The 23,716-nt window shown below is 43.7% G+C and overlaps 1 protein-coding gene across 5 annotated transcripts in view; it reads left to right on the top strand.

Annotated features, from left to right (window-relative positions):
* The window catches only part of KIF13B (kinesin family member 13B), a 194,405-nt gene that overhangs the window by 165,458 nt on the left and 5,231 nt on the right, over nt 1–23,716 (top strand). For 2 of the 5 annotated variants that reach the window (XM_034965908.3, XM_034965907.3), the window contains exons 37-38: nt 3,404–3,537; nt 20,958–21,020. The exons of 1 other annotated variant lie outside the window; for it this stretch is intronic. In XM_034965908.3, coding sequence (XP_034821799.1) covers nt 3,404–3,537; nt 20,958–21,020 — 197 coding nt within the window. The remainder of the gene's footprint in view (nt 1–3,403; nt 3,538–20,957; nt 21,021–23,716) is intronic. 2 more of the 5 variants (XM_063606685.1, XM_034965909.3) reach the window with 1 other exon arrangement.

Below are 23,716 nucleotides of genomic sequence, written 5' to 3'. Positions count from 1 at the left end.
TGGCTTACGCCTGTAATCCCAGCACTTTGGGAGGCCAAGGCAGGGGGGATCACCTGAGGTCAGGAGTTCAAGACCAGCCTGGCCAACATGGGGAAACCCCTGTCTCTACTAAAAACACAAAAATTAGCCAGGTGTGGTGGCAGGTACCTGTAGTCCCAGCTCCTCGGGAGGCTGAGGCAGGAGAATCACTTGAACCTGGGAGGCAGAGGTTGCAGTGAGCCAAGATCACGCCATTGCACTCCAGTCTGGGTGACAGAGTGAGACTGTGTCTTAAAAAAAAAACAACAAAAAACAAACCAGAAAAACACTACTTGTCTTTTGAGAGAATACAGAAAAAAATGGATAATCTTTTATGTTTTGTTTGTTTCGTTTCGTTTTGTTTTTTTCAGAGTATTTCTGGCAGTATCCAGTCTTTCCTGAAGGTCTTATTTTAATCTGATTTTATTTCTTTTTAGCCTGAAGAATATTCTGTAGTTTTGTTTTGTTTTGTTTTGTTTTTTTGAGATGAAGTTTTGCTCTTGTCGCCCAGGCTGGAGTGCAGTGGCCCAATGTTGGCTCACCACAACCTCTGCCTCCCGGGTTTAAGTGATTCTCCTGCCTCAGCCTCCCAAGTAGCTGGGATTACAGGCATATGCCACCACGCCTGGCTAATTTTTGTATTTTTAGTAGAGATGGGGTTTCTCCATGTTGGTCAGGCTGGTCTCGAACTCCAGGCCTCAGGTGATCCACCCGCCTCGGCCTCCCAAAGTGCTGGGATTACAGACGTGAGCCACCGCACCCAGCCTAGTATTTCTTAAGAGTACAGTCCTCCTGGAGAAAAATGCTCTCCTTTTTTGAAAGTATCTTTATTTCACTGTTTTGTTTTGTTGTTGTTTTAAGAATATTTTCACTGGATAGAGAACTCTGAGTTGGAGGTTTTTTCATTTAGCACTTCAAAGATGTTTCCTCATCTCCAGCTCCTTCTTTTCTGCTGAGAATTCAGCCATCATTTGTCACCTCCCACTCAGTGTGGTATCTTTGTTTGGTTCACCTACTTTCAGAAGTTTCTCTTTATCTTTGTGGCAACTGTACTATGATTTGCTTAGTTATCATTTTCTTAGTATTTAACTTGCTTATCAAGTTATTGGATCCGTAAACTGATGTTTTTCAGCAATCGTGAGAAATGTTTAGACATTATTCATTAAAACTTTTCCCCCATCCTTTTCTCTCTTTCTGCTCTTTCTGAGAATCTAATTACTCATAGGTTAGATTGTTTAATATTGTCCTACAGGTCACAGAGGCTCTGTTCTTTTTTTTTTTTTTTTTTAATCTTTTTATTTTTTCTAGTTGGATAATTTTTTTTCTGTGATTTCCAGGGCTCTGTTAAGCACATCCAGGGAATTTTTTCATTTCAGTCATTGTTTTTTTTTTCAGTTCTAGAATTTCCGTTTGCTGCTGCTTTTCTAGTTTTAATTTCTCCGCTGATGTTCCTGGTCTGTGCACTTGTCAAGACTGTATTCTCCTTTGCATCTTTGGACTTGGTTAAGAAAGCTGCCTTAAAGTCGTTGTCTGTTAAATCCAGTATCTAGACATCTCATGGTCTATTTTTATTGATTCCTTTGTTGACTGTGGGTCATATTTAATGTTTTACCAAATGTATTTGTATATATCCATGTGATTCATACCCCAGTCAAAATGTAGGACATTGACATGACTCCAGTTAATTCCCATTCCCTGTGGTCAGCCAGTGTTCTGACGACTACTTCTCTAGATTACTTCTGCAGTTTCATAAATGGGGCCATATGATGTATGTCCTTTTTGTGTCTGTCTCTTTTGCTTACCATACGTGTTAAATTTTCCCAGATTGTTGATTGCATTAGTCATTTATTTTTTATTGGCGAGAAATACTTCACGACCATGCATTGTGTTTGTTGAAGAAACCAGGTTCTTGTAGAGTAGACTGGCACAGTAGGCCAGGTTCTTGCACAGCAGATTCTGTTCATTCTTACTTTTCCTGTTGTGTTCCCGTGAGACTGTTGAAACGCAAAGTTCTGTCCCCTGTATTGCCTGTGAACTGGTAGGTAGAGCTAGATCCTTGATTTGATTCAGCTGATTTGAGAAGGATGCGTGTGGTAGGGTGGGTGGGTGTGGATGTGTGGTCGGGAGGTTGGAGACACATAATGTCTGATGGTCTCATTTAGTGATATGTGCGGCCTTTGATTCATTACTGGCTAGATTTTTACTTAATGAGGGATTGTCCTTACTCTAGAATGTTAGTTTAATTTGATACAAAACTCTAGATTGTAATTTTTTTCCTCATCTTTGAAATAATTGTATATTTTTGGATCTTTATTCATCTTAACCCTATTTTATTTTCTGTCTCCTCTCTTATTTTTCTCATCCTTGTTTTTGCCTTGCTGTAAATAATTGGACTTTTCTAAACTGAGGTATGATGTTATCTCTCGGCTCGGTATAGCCATCTCTTTGCTTTTTTATTTTTCAGTGGTCGCCCTCATGATTACAATGTACATCTTTAACTTTTTGCCGTATACTTACACTTAATATTCTACTGCTTTATGTAAAATGTAGAAACCTTACAGCTGTATCCATCCATTTACCAACTGAATTGCCAGTAAGTTTGGAATCCTTTCAGGGTTAGTGTGGAGAAGAGATCTGGGGGGAGTTGTGTGTATCTGTTGAGGCAAATGTATTCCTTAAGGTGACTTGCTTGTTCATTTCTAAATGTTGTGTGAATACGGCTTTTTATCACTTATGACTTGGGATTAGATTTTACTATAAATTAATAGGGGGAAGAAGTCTTAGTATGTCATAAGTATACCTGTCTGTACCTCTGATCCCAGTCTTTGGAAATTAACAGCAGGTAAGAACGTAAGTTGTTCAGGGCGTCTCTCCCTGACTTTTAACAGACAACTCAAACACTACCCTTTACCCTTTTCCCAAAAGGTCAGTTTCATCATCTTCCTTCAGTAGTTATGAAAAATTAGATTGAATAAGACATAGTCCCTGACTTCAAAGAGCTTAAAGTCTAGACAAAGAGCTATACATCTGTGTCATTGGCAGTGTGACTTAAAAACCAATCCCATTTTATTCTAGGGCAGAAGTGAATGCTTGTGCCAATTAGTGACAGGATAGAGGTGAATTACTGTTCTGATGCTGATAGGAACACTGCATACTAGAGCATTTTGGCAGCACCCCAGTTACTGCTATTTAATTGAAAAAGAGACATTACTATGTTTGAGGGAAATTATGTAAACTACAATAATACTGTGTTTCTCTAATATTTTTTAAGGATACCTTTGGTTTTTGTTAGATTTGCTGACAAGTGATGTCTGTCAAATGTACAGGAAAGAAGATGTCTATGTAATTGTATTTGTTTTATCTTTTTCCCCTGTAATATGGGCAGGACTCAGTAACCTCGCAGCATCCTACTTGAATCCTGTCAAATCCTTCGTGCCGCAAATGCCAAAGCTCCTCAAGTCTCTCTTTCCCGTCCGCGATGAGAAGAGGGGCAAGCGGCCGTCTCCCCTCGCACACCAGGTAAAAAGCACCGAGAAAACAGCTGTGAACGTTTTTCTGATAAACCGGTGCTCTGTGTTACGCCAAAGCTGGAGGTGGAGGTGCGGCCTCTGGGTGGGGGCTAAACTGGGTTTTTAAACCCAGAAACAGCTGTCGGTCATTTTTCCTCCACTCTCTTCAGAGATAACAGAGCTGTTTAAACTTACGGACACACTCCTTCCTTTCTGCTTTTAAAAAGTGCCAAGGACACTGCTAATGTGATGTATGGTAATAACACTTAGAGCAGCGGTAGTAAAATTTATGAAGTGCACTTAGCGTTGTTTGTGTATTGCCAAGTAGAAAATGTAATTCTATTTTTATTTTTTGATTTCATTTGTTTTTTCAAACAATTTTATATCATGAGTGCCCTTCCCTCTCAACCTCTGTTTTCTCTACTGTGGATAACCTGTTCTTTCACTGAAAAGTGATCACCTGTCTTATTTCCTTTTTTCTTAAAACTCTTTACCCAGCTCTAGGGTAAGTGTTAGAGCAAATGCGAAAAGGTTTTCCAAACAATCAGGAAGCTGCTCTTATGCAATAGTGAATGGGAACCCCATTGGAAATGCAATTTCCAGCGTTATATAGGTGTTAACTCAGCAGAAAATGATAAATGAGGATTTATTTATACTCATTCAAAAACACATACAGGGCAAGTTCTGTTGTCCAAATAGGTCTTTTGACATCAGCTTCTCCACGTTCTTCTAAACATTCAAGTTGCAGTAATCCAGGTGAATCGTCTGAGACTTAACTAAAGAATTTTCTAAGTGCATGAATGCATATTCAGGGGAGAAGGAATTAGTTTTATCAGGCTGCCATGCAGATATGTAATTTTTAAAAATCTAGCTTTATATGAGCATATAAATAAGCATACACATACAGTAGATGAAACAATTAAAACCAAGATTTTGCAGCTGTTTAAATTGTATTTAGACGCATGGTGGGGCTTGAGAGTTACTGAAATGAATCTATGACTGCAGGAGCCTAGTCCTGTGGGGACCGAGGTAGGCAGTGATTATTTTTCCCAGTGCTTTTTTTCCCCAGAGATCCACCAGAACTGAACCAGTGGGTCATTATTTTGTACGTTATTCAGTTCTAAACTTCTGCATCATTGTTTCACAAAGTGTGATTCATGAACTGTCAGATTTAGGAGCTGTTTTAAAAAATAGTTTCTCGGCCTGCGCTGGGAACCCATAGCTAACTTGGAGAGACCTTGTAATCTGCATTTATAAGTGCCTGTCTGTGGTGATTCTTATTTTTATTCAGTGAAGTCTGCTATCCAGTGTTTTCAGTTGCTGTTTGGTGAAGGCAGAGTCATGTAGGTTGAAGGAAATTGGAATCACGTTGGAAGTCACGGAGTCAGCCTGCCATCGTTACTATTCTCCTTTAAAGCTATTTTCAGTTTTCCATGTAGCAAGTCACATCACCTGCTACCTGTAGAACTTACTCATGCTCTTACTGTTTTGGCAATGAGTGATTAGCTCTCTCTGGAAGTGAGAGGAACAACAGCGTGTTAGAAACAAATGTAGTGATTGGAGAATAACTATAATTTATAATGCCCAGGTTAGAGGTTACCTTGAAATATATAGAAGATTTCATAAGCAATTTTTATTCATTTACTCCAGTCTGTTCATTTATTGTTTGAGCACATATGAGCAAAGGTTTGGGAAAACTGGCCTCATACAAATATTTTGTATTTCATAAAAATATAAAATATATGGCCGAGTGCAGTGGCTCACACCTATAACCCCAGCCCTCAGGGAGGCCAAGGCAGGTGGCTCACCTGAGGTCAGGAATTTGAGACCAGCCTGGCCAACATGGCGAAACCCTGTCTTTACTACAAAAATTAGCCAGGCGTGCTCCTGTAGTCATAGCTACACAGGAGGCTATGAGAATTAGAAGGAGGCTATGAGGCATGAGAGTCGCTTGAACGCGGGAGGCAGAGGTTGCAGTGAGCCAAGATCATGCCACTGCATTCCAGCCTGGGTGACAGAGTGAGACTCTGTCTCAAAGTAAATAAATAAAAATAAAAATATATAAAGTATATAAATCTAAAACTGGTCTTGATGAAGATACCTGGTAGTAAAGCCAGAACATTCCAGTTGGTTTGTGAGAACTCTGCTCCTTGGAAGGCATTTCCCTTTTCTCAGGGTGGCCAGGGAGCTCCCCCTTGCCCACACCACCTTGTCCTCATCCTGCAGACTTGGCGTCAACATAATGCTGGAAACACTTACATCTCCAGGCTTCAGTGCAACTTCCTTCGCCTGACTTCCCTTCCCTCGGTCCGCGATCCACTCCTGGGACTGTAGATTCCATCAAGTCTTTACATCCAGTGCCCAGAGCTCCAACGGGGGTGTTCTTTTTTGTTTTTAAACCTGTTTCCTTCCATGCATAAATCTCATTGAGTTCCGTGGCTTTAGCTGTTTAAACAGAGTAGCCAGAATGATCTTTCACAGCCTCACAGTCGTCAGTGGTGTGACACCTTCCAGTGTCTCCCACTGAAAGGAGTGAAATGTGAATTTCTCACTGTGGCTCACAGTGCCCTGCAGGGCCTGTCCCCCGGCCTTGAATCTTCGTTCTTCTTTATTCGCTCACCAGTACTAAGCCAGATAAGCTGCCTTTTTAGCCTATAAGCATGTGAAGCGCCTTCAGTCTAAGAGCTCTGGCGCTGGCCCTGCCACCCACCCAGGCTGCTCTTCCCAAAGGCCTCCCATAGAACATTCAGGAAAGGCCACTCTGAGGAAGGACGTCTGAGTCTAGAGTGGGCTTTGTTGAATAGCCACACCAGAACAGCTTCCACCATACACGCAGGCACTACATTACCATTTCTTTCTTTTTTTTTTTTTTGAGACAGAGTCTTGCTCTGTTGCCCAGGCTGGAGTGCAGTAGTGCAATCTTGGCTCACTGCAACCTCCACTTCCTGGGTTCAAGGGATTCTTCTGCCTCCTCCTCCTGAGTAGCTGGGATTACAGGCGCCTGCCACCACGCTTGGCTGATTTTTGTATTTTTAGTAGAGACGGGGTTTCACCATGTTGGCGAGGCTGGTCTCGAACTCCTGACCTCAAATGATCTACCCGCCTCAGCCTCCCAAAGTGCTGGGATTATAGGCGTGAGCCACCACACCTGGCCCATTTCTGACCTTTTTATCAGGAGTTATTGTTTGGTTTATATGTTTATCAATTATCCCTCTCCACAATATTCCTTGAGGGCAAGGCTTGTTGTGCCAGAATGGTGCCTGGTACATAGAAGATGCAAAATGTCTATTGTTTGACATGTGAACAGATTATAATAATATTATTTTAGAGACAGGGTCTTGGTATGTCGCCCAGTCTGGAGTGCAGTGATACGACGATAGCTCACTGCAGCGTTGAACTCCTGAGCTCAGGGAATCCTCCACCCTCAGTCTCCCAAGGAGCTAGGACTACAAGTGCGCTCCACCACGCCCAGCTAACTTTTTAAATATTTTTATTTTTAGAGACAGAGTCTCGCTGTGTTGCCCAGGTTGGTCTTGAACTCCTGGGCTCAAGTCCTCCCGTCTGGTATCCCAAGTGGCTGGGATTATAGGCGTGAGCCACCATGCCCAGACTGTAATATTAGATTGTGGGTCCCAAGTGCTACTCAGTCGTAGACAGGACTGTGTTTACAGCTTAGAGGTGAAAGAAGCATGGCTGAGTGGGGATTAGAGGGATGAAGACATATTTAAGAACCTTCTTTTCCTAGGTTGGTGGAAGTGCTAAAGAACATTTCCAAAGGAGAGAGAAATCTTAGCTTTTCATTTTGGATTTAGTTGATCAGAGACGCTCTTGGTTGTCTCATTTTCACTGACCATCTCTACTAAAGCTCTGTGAGAAATAAATTAGAATTGTAGATGATAATGTCAAGAAAACTTTTTCTTACTTGGGTCACACTTCAGGGTACAACAAGTGAAGCATACTTTAAATATGCTTTATGCTTTCACTTGTTGTACTCTGAAGTGTGTTTCTTCTCTGAAAAAGGGCATTTTTAGTGCCTGTGGAATTGCAAATAACAGGAAGAAGAAAAATGCTGTATTGGCTAGACTCCTTTAGTGTTCCTCATTTTTTTAAAATAGTAATCTTTGTTATAATGGAGTTCCATGCACTTGAAAATCAGATTTGATACCTACAATGTGAAGTTTGGACTTCTAAAACAATCTCTACTCCCCCTCCTGGGGGTTCTACAGGAACAAGATAATCAACCAGTCTTTGCCTCAGAGTTTGTTCTTACCAGGAAGTAAAGGGAGTGGGGAGGATTGTATATGTAAGCCAGGATTGTATATGTGAGCCACCCTGCCCAGCAAGACCCTATTTTTAAGGTGTTTAGATTAGCAGATATTCTTTAAGTAAGCATCTTTAATCCTTCATGGGCACTTGAAAAACGAATAACCATCATTTTGGATGAAGTGAGTATTACAGCCTTTAAAATATATAATTTTTTTTTTTAAGATGGAGTCTCCCTCTGTCGCCCAGGCTGGAGTACAGTGGTGCGATCTCAGCTCACTGCAACCTCTGCTTCTCAGGTTCAAGTGATTCTCCTGCCTCAGCTTCCCGAGTAGCTGGGATTACAGGCGCCCGCCACCATGCCCCGCAAATTTTTGTATTTTTAGTGCAGACAAGAGTTTCACCATGTTGGCCAGGATGGTCTCGATCTCTTGATGTCGTGATCCGCCTGCCTCGGCCTCCCAAAGTGCTGGGATTACAGGCGTGAACCACTGCGCCCAGCCAAAATATATATGTATAATCTTCTTATATAAATATTTGAATAAGTTTACTATTATGTAGAAGTTTTATTTTTTTTTAATTTATTTTTTGTGACAAGGTCTCGCTCTGTTGCCCAGGCTGGAGTGCAGTGGCGTGATGATAGCTCTCTTAGAATTTTTGTTCTCTCAGACCTCCCCCGTCTTAACAGCTCTAGATGAGTCTCCCACATCTCATCTGGGAAACGCTTCGTCATTCTACAGTTGTCTCGCCAGGGTGCTTCCTAAAGTGAGGAGTCCAGAAATGAGAAGAGTTCCCCCTGGGCTTGCAAATGCTGGCAGTGTTTCCTTCCTCGTCTAAATGGTGGCCTCTACCGACGCAGCGTGGAACTGCGCTTGGGTGGGCTTGCTTTTGAAAGGTGTTAGCTCATTGTGCTGTTGGTCGGGTAACATCACCAGGTTTTTTGTCTGTTGATACTCTTGTCACTGTACTACTTCTCTTTTATTATGTGGTCTAATTGATGTGTGAAAATAATGAGGAACTTCAGATTCATTCCTAGAATTTTTTATCTTTGATGTTGTTTTAACATTCCCAGGATATCAAGATCTTTCTGAGTAATTTTTTAAATAATGCATACATTCTGGCTGTCCACACACTTCTAAAGCTGTAATCTCTCTGCATTTGAGACTATTGAAATATTGAACATAATAAGGCCTAAGGCAGGGCTCTGTACCTGGAAGTAGACATCACTTGTCAAGCCGCAGAGTGACAGACCAGCACATTTCAGTTCCAAGTAGCTGGTAACTACCTTCTCCACTCCACACTTCTCCCTCTTTCTACCAAAGAGTTTGTGGGAGACTGTGTTATATACATTATGGAATTAAAGTCGCCCTGCAGCCAGGGCCTTCCTCTGTGTCACCAATCAAGTAAGCCTGAAGCAGAGTGGATGTTGATGACGGTGGCTGGACTGCCCTGCGCACACACTGGCGTGACTGCGGCTCTGCGTGAGGCATCCAGTGCTGGACTTAGCAGCACCTTAAAGAAATACACAAGTACCCGGAACCTTCCTCTCTGTTTTGAGTCTTGTGCTTTATTTTTATTTACTAGTGCCTGTTAGTGCACCAATTTCAATAGTCTTTGACCATTAAATGATTGTAAAATAAGCAGTATCAGATATTTCAATGTTTAGATAACATCAAGATAAAGTCCAGAAGAATACAGGCCCATTCATATGCCTAAAAGGAATCTGGATCAATAGTACAATATAGGAAGGGGGAAATAGTGATGCTAATATGGCATAAAGACTTAGATAGTCAACATTGCTTAAGGGTTATAATGTGAAACAGCACAAAAACAAAACACCCCGAATGGTTTGGGGATCGACATGGAAACCAAGCAAGTCATGTTTAATAACACACTTCCTGAAACCATTTGTCTCCCATTTCCCACCTGTCATGAAAGAGACAAACTGCTTTTTTATTTTATTTTATTATTTGAGACCAGGTCTTGCTTGTCACTCAGGCTGGAGTGCAGTGGTGCAATGATCGCTTACTGCCGCCTTGAACTCCTTGGCTCAGGTGATCCTCTAACCTCAGCCTCCCAAGTAGCTGGGACTAAAGGTGTGTGAGATGATGCCTGGCTAATTAAAAAAAAAACTTTTTTTTAAATTGAGACAGGTCTCAAACTCCTGGCCTCAAGTAATCCTCCGGCTTAGTCACCCACATATGTTTTTATTCCAGTTTAGCTTGGAAACTTAAAACTTCTCTGAACAGTTGTAATAATGCAGAAACTCACACTATCCTATCTAAACAAAACCCCAGCCCCCAACCTGGGCTGTCTTTGATATTATTAGATGACACTTAGATTACTGTACTTGGTGCTGGATTTATTACTACTAGAAATGCAGTGACCAGTTGGAATTGTTTCAGAGAATAACATCAAAAATGATTTATGAGGAAGGATTAAAGGAGTTACTTATAGCTTCACCAAACAATGACTAAGAGAGCTGACTATATAAGCATTCAAGGGATACCAGCACCAAGGAGGGGAAGGATTGTTAGGGATGGTTTTGCTAAAGCAGTGGAGGGTCCTAGTAGGGCCATAGAAATGAAATTAACAGAGAGAATGGTGACAGCTGACAGTGGGAAAATGGTTTAGAGATAGCAAGGTACCCCCCTTTTTTTTTTTTTTTTTTGATACGAGCTCTTGTTCTGTCGCCCAGGCTGGAGTGCAGTGGTGCTATCACAGCACACTGTGGCCTCAACCTCTTGGGCTCAAGGCATCCTCCCATCCCAGCCTGGCTCTCTTTAAAAAAAAAAAAAAAAAAAGTATTTCTGTTACTTAAAAACAGGAAGTTAGACTGGGTGCTGTGGCTCACACCTTTATCTCAGCACTTTGGGAGGCCAAGGCAGGCAGATCACTTGAGCTCAGGAGTTCGAGACTAGCCTGGGCAACATAACAAGACCCCTGTCTCTACTAAAAATTAAAAAAAAAATTACGTGGGTGTGGTGACACACACCTGTCTCAAAAATAAAATAAAAACAGAAAGTTTATGAGAATATAAAATAATCCAGGTAAGGACTGAGGAATAGAATGGGTCCTGTTTTTACCAGTCATTCCTTATATTTTGTTATGTTAAGTGGAAAAGAGGTACACAAGTTGTGTAGTGAAGGAATGATTATTATCAAAAAATACTTTTCATTAGAGTGTCCTTCACATTTTCAGACAAGAATGTTCAGTTCCCTCCCTCATGCAAAGATGCACAGACCCATAACCGCAGAGAAGCTTTAATGAAAACTTGGATGCTTATTAACCTGTTCTTTGGAATCAGCAGGTTCTCAGGTGAAGATGTTATTATTTTCCTGTTACTTTTTCTTAATATTGTTTATCAAATGGAAACGGAAAGGTTCCTGGATCTTTTTTTTTGTAAGACAAAAGTCAACAGTTTATTCAGAAAGTTTAAAAACAAAGATATTCGTATAATTTACAAGATCTTTTGGTTTGAACATATTCATAAGGACTTATGTTTCTCATTTTTATGGAGATTTGTTTTTGTTATCAATTTCTGTCTGAGTTCCAGAAATGCAAAAATACTGCACTGAAAGAGGTGGCAGCTGACAAAATTGCTGTCTTTGACCTTCTGATGCAAGTTTAGTAACTAATCTGGAAAATAATGAACTGCAATTAATGAAATCTGTACTCATATTCAAGTGTGTTTCTCAGACAGCACATAAAATAATTGAAGGAACTTCCTGCTCTCTAATTAGTTAGATTGAATTAATTTGGCATAATAGCTTTTTTTTCATGTATCTAGAAGTTTGTGTTCAGATGAAGCTATTTATGTACTTCAAAGTTAGGAACTGTAAATGGCATCTTTGATGAATCTGGAGAATTAAAGAGTTAATGGTCAGATTTAATTTCCACTATCAAAAGCGCAGTCACAATGCCGGCCTGTCTTGATTTATGTGTCTGTCCCTTTTGGTTAGGGCTGCCTTATCAACAGCAGGGATATTTTTCTCCTATTTCAACATAGCCTCACGTGTGGTAGGTAGATAAAGGCTTGTGTAGAAAGAGCACCCCTCTGCCCATCTCTGATGCTAATTGAAAAGATGTCTGTATAATTATCCATCTTCCATTACTGTGATTCTTCCTTATATAAAACAGGGAGAAACAAGCACAAATACTAATTCTTGCCTTGTACACAAGGATGATGTTTTGAGCTAACATACTTCTTTGATTAAATGAATTATATAAACACGTATCCTTGTGTCTCAAGTAAAGGTTCAACATCCTAACTAAAAGAAGAAAACACGGTCAGGTGCGGTGGCTCACGCTTGTAATCCCAGCACTTTGGGAGGCCGAGGTGGGCGGATCATGACATCAGGAGTTTGAGACCAGCCTGGCCATCGCAGTGAAACCCCATCTCTACTGAAAGAAATACAAAAATTAGCTGGGCGTGGTGGTGGGCGCCTGTAATCCTAGCCACTAGGGAGGGTGAGGCAGGGGAATCGCTTGAACCCTGGAGGCGGAGGTTGCAGTGAGCCGAGATTGAACCACCACACTCCAGCCTGGGTGACAGAGCGCAACTCCGTCTTAAAAAACAAACAAACAAAAAACACATCTAGGCCTTGTTCCCAGCCTTCATTTTTCTTAAACTTTCAGGTTATTTAAAAAATAACATATATGAGCATTTTCTCTGTAGTTTAATACCACCCATCTTAAGCAGCTATAGATATAGTATGCTGTATTTCACTTGTTCTGGAGTTAACAAAGAGTTTTTTAAAAAAAATTCAGGGCAACTGATTTCTGTTCAGTTTAGGGAGGAGTTTTTAGGCACTCCTGTCATTGTTAAAAGACTCTTATCACTCTTTTAGTTTTCCAGAATCACAGCATTTTGCTGTCTAGCCTTGCCCCATAAATTTGTAGGTAATATAGTGGACATACTTAAAGATGTCAGAGTTGTCTTCACAATCAGGTTTAGTAGCTGATCTGAAAAATAATGAAATGTAACTAAAATTCCCTTCAGCAAGTAAGAGGATTTCTGAGGCAGTAAAGAAGTCGATTGAAGAGGTGCATCTGCTAGCCATTTTTTAGGAATGGGGTTCATTTTATTCTGTAGACCGAGTGTTGCATACTTTATTTTATAAAGGAACAGATTGTAAATATTTTAGGATTTGCATGCCATGTGGTCTCTGTCAAAACTAGCTACAGACAGTATTAAACAAATGAGTCTGGCTGTGTTCCAGTAAAACTTGATAACCTGAAATTTGAATTTTACATAATTTTTATGTTATGAAATATTCTTTTGATTTGTTTCAGTCATTAAGAATGTAAAAGCCATTTCTTATTTCTAGCACATATTAAGCTGGTGACAAGCTGGATGAAGGCTTTTTTTTTTAGACAGGGTCTTGCTCTGTTGCCCAGGCTGGAGTGCAGTGGTGTGATCATGGCTCATTGCAGCTTTGACCTCCTGGGCTCAAGTGATCCTCCCATCTCAGCCTCCCAAGTAGCTGAGACTACAGGTGTACACCACCATGGCTGGCTAATTTTTAAATTTTGATTTTGTAGAGACGGGGTCTCCCTATGTCACACCGGCTGATCTTGAATTGCTGTGCTCAAGCAATCCTCCTGCCTCAGCCTCCGGAAGTGCTGGGATTATGTGTGTGAACCACTCTGCCCAACAAGACCCTATTTTTAAAGTTTTCAGATTAGCAAACATTCTTTAAGCATCCTTAATCCTTCATGGACACTTGAAAAACTAATAACTCTTTTTGGATGAAGTGAGCATTATATCTTTTAAAATATATGTGTATAATTTTCTTATATGAATGTTTAAATCAGTTTTAAGTATTATGTAGAAGTTTTATTTTTTTTTAATTTATTTTTTCTGACAAGGTCTTGCTCTGTTGCCCAGGCTGGAGTGCAGTGATGTGATCATAGCTCACTGCAGCTTCGAACTCCTGGGCGCAAGTCCTCCTGTCTCAGCCTCTCGAGTAGCTGGGACCACAGGAGTGTGCTACCATGCCTGGCTAATTAAAAACTTTTTTTTTGTAAAAATGAGGCCTTGGTATGTTGCCCAGGCTGTTATGTAGAAGTTTGTAAAGTAAACTGGCTAGATACTAAAAATCAGAAGCGATATCTTTTCCGGTAACTCTGGAAATACTAGTATTTAAGATTTTATTTATATAGTACTTAGAATAAGTTAGACTATAATACATATCTAATGTCTTATAGACCACGTGAATGGTGTCATTCACTTATAGGCAGTGATAAAATAATTTACTTGTTGATAGGAAAAATAGGCCTTTTAATTGTTTTGTGTAACTGAAATTAAATAGGAATATAAATGTTAGACCTTGAGTGCCTAGTTTTAAGGAGCACAGGGACTAGTTTTGCTCACACTACACCCCCAGTGCCTACCACAGTCTTTAGAATGTAGTAGGTACCTGGTACATATTTGCGAATGAGTAAATAAATGAAATCTTAGGTTCTTTGTTTGAAAGAAAGTGGAATTCATCTTGGAATGACTTTGGGACTGATTCAGTTAATTTGAAACTTGTGATTTCTAGATCAGATGAAATTATTGACTGTTTAAACATGTACTTTTAGTAAGCCAACTTAGAAATATCCAGGAAGACCAGACACAAAATTCCAATGAAGTACTTTACAAATGTGCCGAGAGCTTCCAGCGTACCTGGCACCACACCAGGAATTTTAATGTGCCATCTCAACAACACGACTGAGTTAGACAAGCACCATGCAATAGATATATAATGCGAGCCATGTATGCAAGTTACAATTTCCTAGTAGCCACGTTTAAGGAAGTAAAAAGAATACAGGTCAGATTAATTTTAATAACATTTGTTTAACCTAGTGTATTGAAAATACTGTCATATCAACTGTAGTATAAAAAAAGGTTGAGATATTCCCATCCTTCTTTCTGTACAAAGTCCTTGAAATCAGGTGTGTATTTTACATTTCTAGCACATTGCAATTCAGACACTAAAGTTCCGTCGGAAATACTTGATCTGCATTTAGAATTCATAAAATTTATGGTTGAAAAAGCAGACCCACATGCCGAGGCTGTTCTAAACATACTTGAAAGCATTTCAGTGTTTAAGGTTATGCTTTATTAATTAAAATAAAAAATGGACTTTCTGAGTCACATGAGCCTCATTCTCAGTGCTGGGTCACCACCAGTGGCTGGTGGCTGCCATGTCAGGGCTGCTGCCCTGTTGGGGAAATGGGGAGGGTGCACACCTGTCTCAGGTTACAGAGCCTCAGGAGTGGCAGAACTGAGCTTTCCGTTGAGAAAGCACGGTTAAATGCTCACGTGTGACTGTAAGAGATTTCACTGACAGTGATTAGGAGTAACCAAGTCATTGTATTTGTGGAATGAATCAATCAGTAGAGCGTTTGCAGGAGGGACGGATTGAGCCGCAGAAATACACCATGCAGGACCTGCCAGCGTTTCCCTGTCTGCTGCAGTGGGAAACCCTGGCAGCTGCAAGGTGGAGAGCGACATGGGACATGGTCACTTTTGTTTTTCGGAAAGCTCCCTCCAGCTGTAGTTTGGAAAGTGGATTTGAAGAGAATGGAGTTAGAAGACGCTATTTGAGTGCGGGTAGAATCCTCAGCAGGGATTATCACGTGGGTCAGAAACCCACGGTTGCCTTCTGGTGTTGAGTCCTTCGAGGCACTGCTTGGAGGGGCATGTGGCAGGCAGGGGCACAGTGGCTTGGGCAGGGGTCGGCAGCCACCAGTCCGCTTCCCTGGTGACACCACTTAGAGAACTCATGTAGATGGGATCATCCCCTTGCAGATACGTGTGGAAGCCCAGAGGTGATCAGGTTTTTACACAAAAGTTAGAATGCCAAGCCATGCATTTAAAATAACTATACCTGCCAGATGGACAAAAGTGCTGGTGCCGTTATGGCTCACGTATTCTATCCACATCACCCTGTCAGAGTCTGGAGCCTCCAGGCGCACAGGGTGGTCACTGAAGGCCTCACATGCCGGAGGCTGGTTCACAGGCTTCAGGCCAGGGCTGGACACGTTCTCCCCGCTCACCTCCCGGAACTCTTCATTTTCCTCTCTTCCAGGCCCCTGGTCAGGACAACCTTAGAAAAGTGTTTCTATTGATTAGATTATTGCTGAGGCTTAATGTTTGGGTTGGTGTTTTTTTTTTTTTTTTTTTTTTGAGACTGGGTCTCACTCTGTCACCCAGGGTGGATTGCAGTGGCGTGATCATGGCTTACTGCAGCCTCGACCTTCTGGGCTCAAGCAATTCTCAGCTCCCAAGTAGTTCGGACTATAGGTGTGCACCACCACGCCCAGCTAATTTAATCTTTGTAGAGATGGAGTTTTTCCATGTTTTCCAGGCTGGTCTCGAACTCCTAGGCTCAAGTGATCTTCCTGCCTCAGCCTCCCAAAGTGGTGGGATTGCAGGTGCGAGAGCCACTGCACAATGTGTCTGATTTGTATCCATTGTATGTTACTTTTATCAGAACATTTTTGGAGGTTAGCAGGTGTTTCCTTATATGACTTAGCTCTGCTTCCTTTTGTTTCTCAGGTTTTTCACGCTTCAGCAGCAGGAAAATGAAAGATTGGCTACTAGCTATTTGTAACAAAAATAAATCTTACATACCTTGTATATTCCACTAAAAAGTAATTTTCTATACTTGGATTTAAATCATTGGTTAGTGTTTAAAACAAGACTTAGAGGATTGTATTAGTTTAAGCACCATTAAAAAATGACATTTAAGAATTTCTGAAATTCAGGGTAAGGGGTGATTGTTAGCCATGAAAGATTTATTTTCAAACAAGAAAAAATATGCATCAGAAAATTCAATGTTGGGGAAGTTCTGAAGTGATTATTTTTTTGTTTCAACTGGGACCTCTTTTCCGCTTTACTTCCCCGATGCCCACATTTCAGAGTCTGTTCTTTCCCACATTCCTATGTAACTGTACAATTTAGTCTTCTTTATGTCACTTGCTAAGTAATGTATGCATTTGTTCATTCAACAAACACTGAGCTACTGTTTTATGTAAGGAAATACAGGGATGAATGAGCTGTAGTCTGTCTCCTTCCAAGAGCCTGAAGTTTAGAGAAGCCCTTTTAGAGCCACAAAAGCAGATGAAGAGACAGTGCAGGGTGATGTAGATACCGTCATGTGTGAGTGTCTGCGGATGACACAGCGAAGCCGGTGGGCGCTGCTCCCTGCAGTTGCAGGAGAATTCGATCATGCATGAGCAGAGACTTAGAAATGAATCGGTATTCACTAGGTGGAACACGATTCCACGGGGGCGGAGTGGCGTGAGGAAGGTTCTGGAAAAGCCATCCATTGAGGGAATTCTGAATGGAAAAGCCGTCCATTGAGGGAATTCTGAGTGGCCTAGTAGAGCAAGCAAGGCAAGGTGTGTCCCCTTGGAGATTTTATATGTCATGTCAAGGGGTTAATTTTATTCTTCTTGGCAGAGGGGTCTCCAAAACAGCTTTTATTCCAAGTTTTAAAATTCTGACCTCATCTCCCATGTGTTCATGTAGAATGTGAAAGCCAGAGTTAAAACACAGGGCAATATGATGAGAGCAGTGACTGGCACCTTTTCCCTGGAATATTTCTAAGCCGTTCTGTTGCCTGTAAGCTACTCATCTGTTCAGTTTCAGCAACGCTCAGTAGACAGGGTGATTGCAGGTTCAGCCAGCACTTGAGAACTTAGTCCTTTTCCATCTCTGTCACTCACTTACAGGGCAGTGTGAATACATTTAACCATTAGGTAAATGCTCTCTGAGCCTCGGTTTCTGTAGTGTGAAATGTAGATAATTATACTCATATTCACTTGCCTCATGGGACTTCTCCTTAATATTTATAGCTGCAAAATACTTCACAGTCATTTTTATTAATAGTTACCAGATGTGTTGTAAGGATTAATGAACTTATGATCTGAAATGTTTTGAGCCCCTGAAATAGGAGGTGACTGCCTGCACAGGGGAGATGTAGAAGAGCATAAAGGTGCAAACAGACACACTTGAAAACTTCAGCTATACGTGTGAAGGACGAGCGCACGGTTATGATTTCAGTATTCTTGGTGGATATATTTGGCATCCTTAAAAAGGTTGCTGAACTCATACCCAAGGCCTGTGCCAAAAGCCCCCCTCATGTGGCGTTCACACCCGTTCTATTTATGACCCTTTCCTCCTCTGAATCCTCTCTCTTTTTTTTTTTTTTTTTTTTTTGAGATGGAGTTTTGCTATTGTTGGCCAGGCTGGAGTGATGCAGTGGCACTATCTTGGCTCACTGCAACCTCCACCTCCCAGGTTCAAGCAATTCTCCCGCCTCAGCCTCCCGAGTAGCTGGGATTATAGGCATCTGCCACCATGCCCTGCTAATTTTTTTTTTTTTTGGATTTTAGTAGAGACACGGTTTCACCATGTTGGCCAGGCTGGTCCCAAACTCCTGACCTCAGGTGATCCTCCTGCTGCGGCCTCCCAAACTGCTGGGATTATAGGCGTGAACCACCGTGCCTGGCCTCCTCTCTGCTTTTGAAGCTTCCACTCCACTGTCACCTTCCTTGATTTTAGTGATTTGCTCATGTGTTCCCCACCAATCAGGTTGCCCATCTGTTGAGAGCAAAGCCCATGCCTCTGATGCTGATGTTGCCTGAGGCACCTGGTGCCACACCCCCCGCATGATAGGACCTGGTGCAGTCTCTGTTGAGCTGAACTTTTTTACGTGGAGGGTGAGAACCAAAGTGGCAGTCAGTCGAGTCCCTGAATCCATTTCAGCAAATATTTAATAAGCATCTATCTACTGGGTTTTTCTAATCACACTGGGTCCTGAAGGAAAGTGTAACTTGTTTGCATGTTCTATTTCAGAGGGCAGGAATCATGTGATTTTAGAAAAGGTTTCATGTTAGGCGCTTAACATCCCATCCTTGGGGTATTTGCATTTTTAGGCTTTAAGGGGAATAAACTTCACCTTTGTGGAAACAGTTGTTCCCCAATCTTGTCCACTTTAGGTAAGATGTAGCTGAAGAATGCAAGTATTTTGGAGTTTGAGAAATGTTTTTTCTGCTTTTGTCATGAAATATACCCTTGAACACCTTCCCATTTGTGGGGACGTTAAATACTATAGGCAGAAAAATGAAGATACGAGCCCTGGCATGCGAGGACTGCATGGCAGTGTGGGATGCGTGCTTGAGCCTCACTTTCTTCTCTGGGAGATGGCGGTAGGCGGGGCCGTGGAGAGCAGTAGTGGGGACAGAAGGAGCTGAGTGCTGGGAGGGGCGCAGAGGGGAGACTGTTCTGGTCAAGGAATTGAGGTGGAGGCTGAAGGTCTTGTTCTTCAGGCCTTGTCATGTGCAATGGCCTAACTGCCACCAGGGGACCCTCCCTCATTCTGTCCCATTGGCTGCTCACATAATCTTTAATGCACCCTGGTCCTAGCTGTCCCTGGCCTCAGACCACCCCAGGAACTCCCCAGTGTTTGCAGGGTAAAGTACACATTCCTTTTGTTCATTTCCTTGGTCCTTCCACCTTATTTTCTTTTTTTCTTCTTTGACACAGGGTCTTGCTTTGTTGCCCAGGGTGGAGTGTGGTGGTGTGATCATAGCTCACTGCAGCCTCCAACTCCTGGGCTTAAGTGATTCTCCTGCCTCAGCCTCATGAGGAGCTGGGACTGCAGGTGTGCACCACCACATCTGGCTCCAGTCCTTCCAGGTCTTTAAGCCTGATCGCTGCGTTTCCTCTCGAGTCCTCTCCACTGCGCCTTTTCTCAAATCCTGCCAGTGCCCCCTTACCTTCTGTGGAATCAATTCCCTCTTACACTTTTCTTCCAAAAGCAGCCCCAAGGCACGAGTGGTCATAGTGGTGCCCTCAGGTGAAGCGAGGCTATTCCATGCTTGTAAACATGGTGAGCACCCTGCTGAGCGGGCTGGCTTCTTCGGGACTCTTCTCCCTACGGCTGGAGTCCAGGCTCCCCAGTAGGAAGGAAGGCCTGGGCGGTGTGGCTGCGCGCCTGCAGGCTCTGTCTAGAAGGCCTGACTCCATCGAGGCCTCAAGTGCCCAGACGCACAAGAGCCAAAGCACCAGGACTGCCGAGGGCTGGGAGAAGGGAGGTGGGAGACATGGAGTCCACATCTCTGGGCAGTTGAAGTTCAGTAACCGAGCAGCCACCAGCTGTGCCCTGTGGACCCAACAAGGAAGAAGCCCTACCCGCGGCTGTCCTGGCAGAATGGAGCCCTCATGAGAGCCCAGCATGGGAGGCCAGGCCCGGTTCCTGCAGTCGGGTAGGGGTAGGGGGAGAGGCAGAAGTGGCATGTTCCCAGCTTCTTCCGGGATGAGCACATCTGCTCGGCTGCTTCTGTGTCCCACAGCCACTCTGCAGCAACAGAATGATGCTCTGGTTCCTTCTCTCCCCGAGCCTTCCCTTTTCCGGGCTCTGATGATTCTTACCTCTGTCTCTTTAATGTTCCCTGGCCCATGTGTCCACAAGTAACCAGGCCCTTTCCTGTGGCTCTTACCTCCTCCCCCTGCTCTGTCACTGGAGTTGCATTACTGATCTGCCTCTGTGGACTTTAAATATTCTTCCGGTCATGTTGTGTCCCCGCCCGGTCAGTGTCTCTGGCCTTCAGCTGTCTTCTTGCTTTGCTCAGGACTCAGTGGGGACCCCCTTCCTCTCCTGAGTAGGGTTAGTTTCCGATGCCCAGGGCCTTCTGCAGACCTGTGCCTGCCATTTTGGGCTCTGGGTTTGTGCTCCAGCCAGCCTGGCCTCCTTCCTCCTCCCCTCCTGTGACTACACTCCTTCCTCTCCCCAGCCATCAGAGCCTGGCATGGCTTTCACCTCCTGCCGGAAGTCTTTCTGTATCTTTCCTGTCTCATAATGCTTGTCTGTACAGGCCCAGTCCTCGGTTCACATGTGCATATGTGATTGGAGGGAGGGAGAGAGCCTCGTGTGTGTAAGTGCACCATGTGTGTTGGTGATCTTGGCATGTGGCCTGTTTCCCTGGCTGGGGGAGGAGCCCCTTGCTGGGTCCCTTGTTCCTTGGAGGGTGTGGAGCCCCTCACACTCGCACACCTGATGGACCGATTCCCCTCGGGCAGGTCCTGGCCCTCCAGCCTGTGCAGCGGAAGCCTTTCTGCTACCCCTGTTCTGTCCTCTCGACCCCTGACCTGCACACTTGCCTCCTCAGCCCGTGCCCCGCATCATGGTGCAGTCAGCCAGCCCGGACATCAGGGTGACCAGGATGGAGGAGGTGAGTCTGTTGGGTCGCGGGTGGCCACCCCACCGACAGCGAGCAGGTGGCCCTGATGCTGAAACTGTTGAGTCCACACCCACAGTTTTTGATGTTAGCATTCCTGTTTTGGTAATTAGTTATAATATAGGTCACTGCCTTCTCCCTCTCTATTTTCCTTGTTATACTTTTCTATTTTCAACGTGTTAATCATATGATTGCTAAACTTTCAGGTGCTTGACCGCTAGTGTAGTCTGCTGCCTTAATAGCCCACAGCTAGGCAGAGGAGATTTCTATAAACAGAACAATCTCCTTCTTCTAAATGTTTGCTTAATTCTCAGTTTTACATTTCATTCTGATTCATGATATCAGCGTGAAAAGACGAATGCTAAGCTGTGGAGAAAATAGTCTCTTATGATCTCCCACAGATCAACAGCACTTCTAATCTTATGAATAGCAAATCTATTTTCTCCCACTGCGCTTTCATTCTCTTAGGAAATGCTGTATCTTCTTAGGAAAATTTTCTTTATTAAAACAACAGCAACAGAGGCACAATCATTAGAAAGAATATTCAGATCTCCATGAATTTACTTCTATCTGAATGACCCTTTTACCCCAGTGCACACTGGGCATTCACGAATTTGCTGTGGCCGGGATCGGGGTGCCCCCTCCCCTGGGAATGGTGCTGGTCTCTTCTCTGAGGCAGGTTTGAGTGTCCCCGGTCAGCAGGATGGTCAGAGCAAGCCCCTTGCCAGTGAAGGCAGCAGCTTCTATAGCTCATCATGGTGGTTTTCCAAGCTTGGGCTTTTGCAGAAGTCTCCAGAAATGTCTTCTTCAGTGGCAAGGGTATAATCCATAGATGGCATCTGGGTTTCAACTCACAAATCAACTCCAGTCAAGTGGGGACGGGGCCTGGAGTGCCAATCTGTGCTTTCCACCATCCTGCTCCCTGCTTTGTTGACTCTGCAGCTCTGCCCCCAATGCCTGCCTTTTCGCTTAGTGCAGCCTTGGATGAGGGCTTTCCCCTCTGGAGGCCTGCTGTAGAATAATGCCATGATCCTTCCAGCCCAGCCCAAGCCAGTGTCTTACATGGAAGCCAATGGGATGATGATACTTGCAAATCTGAGGCATGCAGCTGGCCTCATCCTGGGAGAGCCTGGCCTGGGGAAGTGACAGTGGCTGGCCTCACCCGGGGTGGGGGCAGGGAACAGAAGCCATTTCAGGACCCTGGTTACCGTTCAGATTCCCGGCTCTCATAGTTTTGCGTATTCTTCCCTGCTGGGTCAGTGATATTAAAACTAAAATAGAAGAGAATAAATAAAACATGGACAATGTGCAAAGGAAAAATGATTGAAGGATTGCCTAATCTTTTAGAGTATTTATGCTGGTGACAGTTATTGATCTATTGGACTGAGTAAATTTTGCAGCCTAGAGATTCATCACAAAAATGGGCTGTTAATCTCAAGAGGTGCCGTTAATTTCATACCCTGAAAGTGTGGTTGGTGGGGAAAAGAGGGCCCCTGGAAACGGGAATATAAAGGACAGTTCCTGGGAAAACGCATGATTTATCAAGCTGCTGAGGTAAGCCAAGTAACTGTAAGAGACTTATAGATCTCAGCCGCTTCCCCATTCAAATAAATCCCGTATTTCAAATGGAAAATGACCATTCCTGTAATATAAATAATTTTTCCGTAAATATCGGAAAACATATTTCTTCTGGATAGCAGTGCTCTCCACCCCACCAATCTCATTCTCTGTTCCTGCCTTCTCCTTTTCTTCGGTCACTGTGAATAGGAATAGAAAGATGATCTGGCAGCCTCTTCACATGGCTTCAGTTATAAATGAAAGAATACCCCAGAAACAATAGGATTTGGGCAAGCGGTGGCTGCTCTCCCCCATGAGATGTGGGCGTTGAGTGTGTGTGTGTCCTCTGCCTGGGTGACTCAGACAGAGTGACCGACATGAGGAGAGCTGCTGGCCTCACTTGGTGGCTTCTCCCTGGGGGCTGCTTCCTGGCCTCTCTCCAGGGTCTGAGGCCCCCCAGCCCCTGACATGGCACCTGCTTTCCATAGCAGCCAGAGCAGCAGCCTTGGAGAGAAAGGGCCACGGCCCACAGGGAGCCTTTGTCCCCTCCTCATCCCCCTCCTCGTACCCCTCCTTGACCCCCTGCTGCCTTGCTCGGGATGCCCAGCCAGGCTGCAGGCCCGTGGCTCCTTGTTGGTGCCTGAGCTGGCCAGGCTGTGCTGAGTGTGTTCCGGTCCTCCGATGAGATCATTGTTTAGGTTTTGCCGGACAAAAAGGTGCTCTTCTGGTCTCTTTAGTGACTCAGTCTCTTCGTGAGGTTGGGGGTGGGCAGGGGCTTTGTCTCCATGGGAGGAAAGCTAACTAGCCCTAGCAGGGTTTTAGCGTGCACCTACTGTGTGCTGCCCTCTGTGGCGAGGGGCCTTGGTCTTTGTAGCGTGCTGGCCCTGCATGGCAGGCCCTGGATTCTATTTTGTATGAAAGGTAAAAAGTAGATGGGGCAGGGGCTGTGGCCATGGTCAGTGCTCTTGAGCCTGGGCACACAGCACAGGGCCTGCGGGGTGCACCGTCGGCCCCTCAACCTTTATCACTTTGGAAGCCAGGGCCATGCAGCCCTAAGTGGCAGAACCAGTGTGGGAACCAGGGCCTGGCCGGGTCCCAGCCATGTTCTTTATTTATTTATTTTGTGGAAATGG

This window comes from Pan paniscus, chromosome 7 (genome assembly GCF_029289425.2).
Source record: "Pan paniscus chromosome 7, NHGRI_mPanPan1-v2.0_pri, whole genome shotgun sequence".
Classification (NCBI taxonomy): Eukaryota; Metazoa; Chordata; class Mammalia; order Primates; family Hominidae; genus Pan; species Pan paniscus.
The sequence above is the reverse complement of the archived record's forward strand: the minus strand, read 5'-3'. Positions and strand labels throughout refer to the sequence as shown.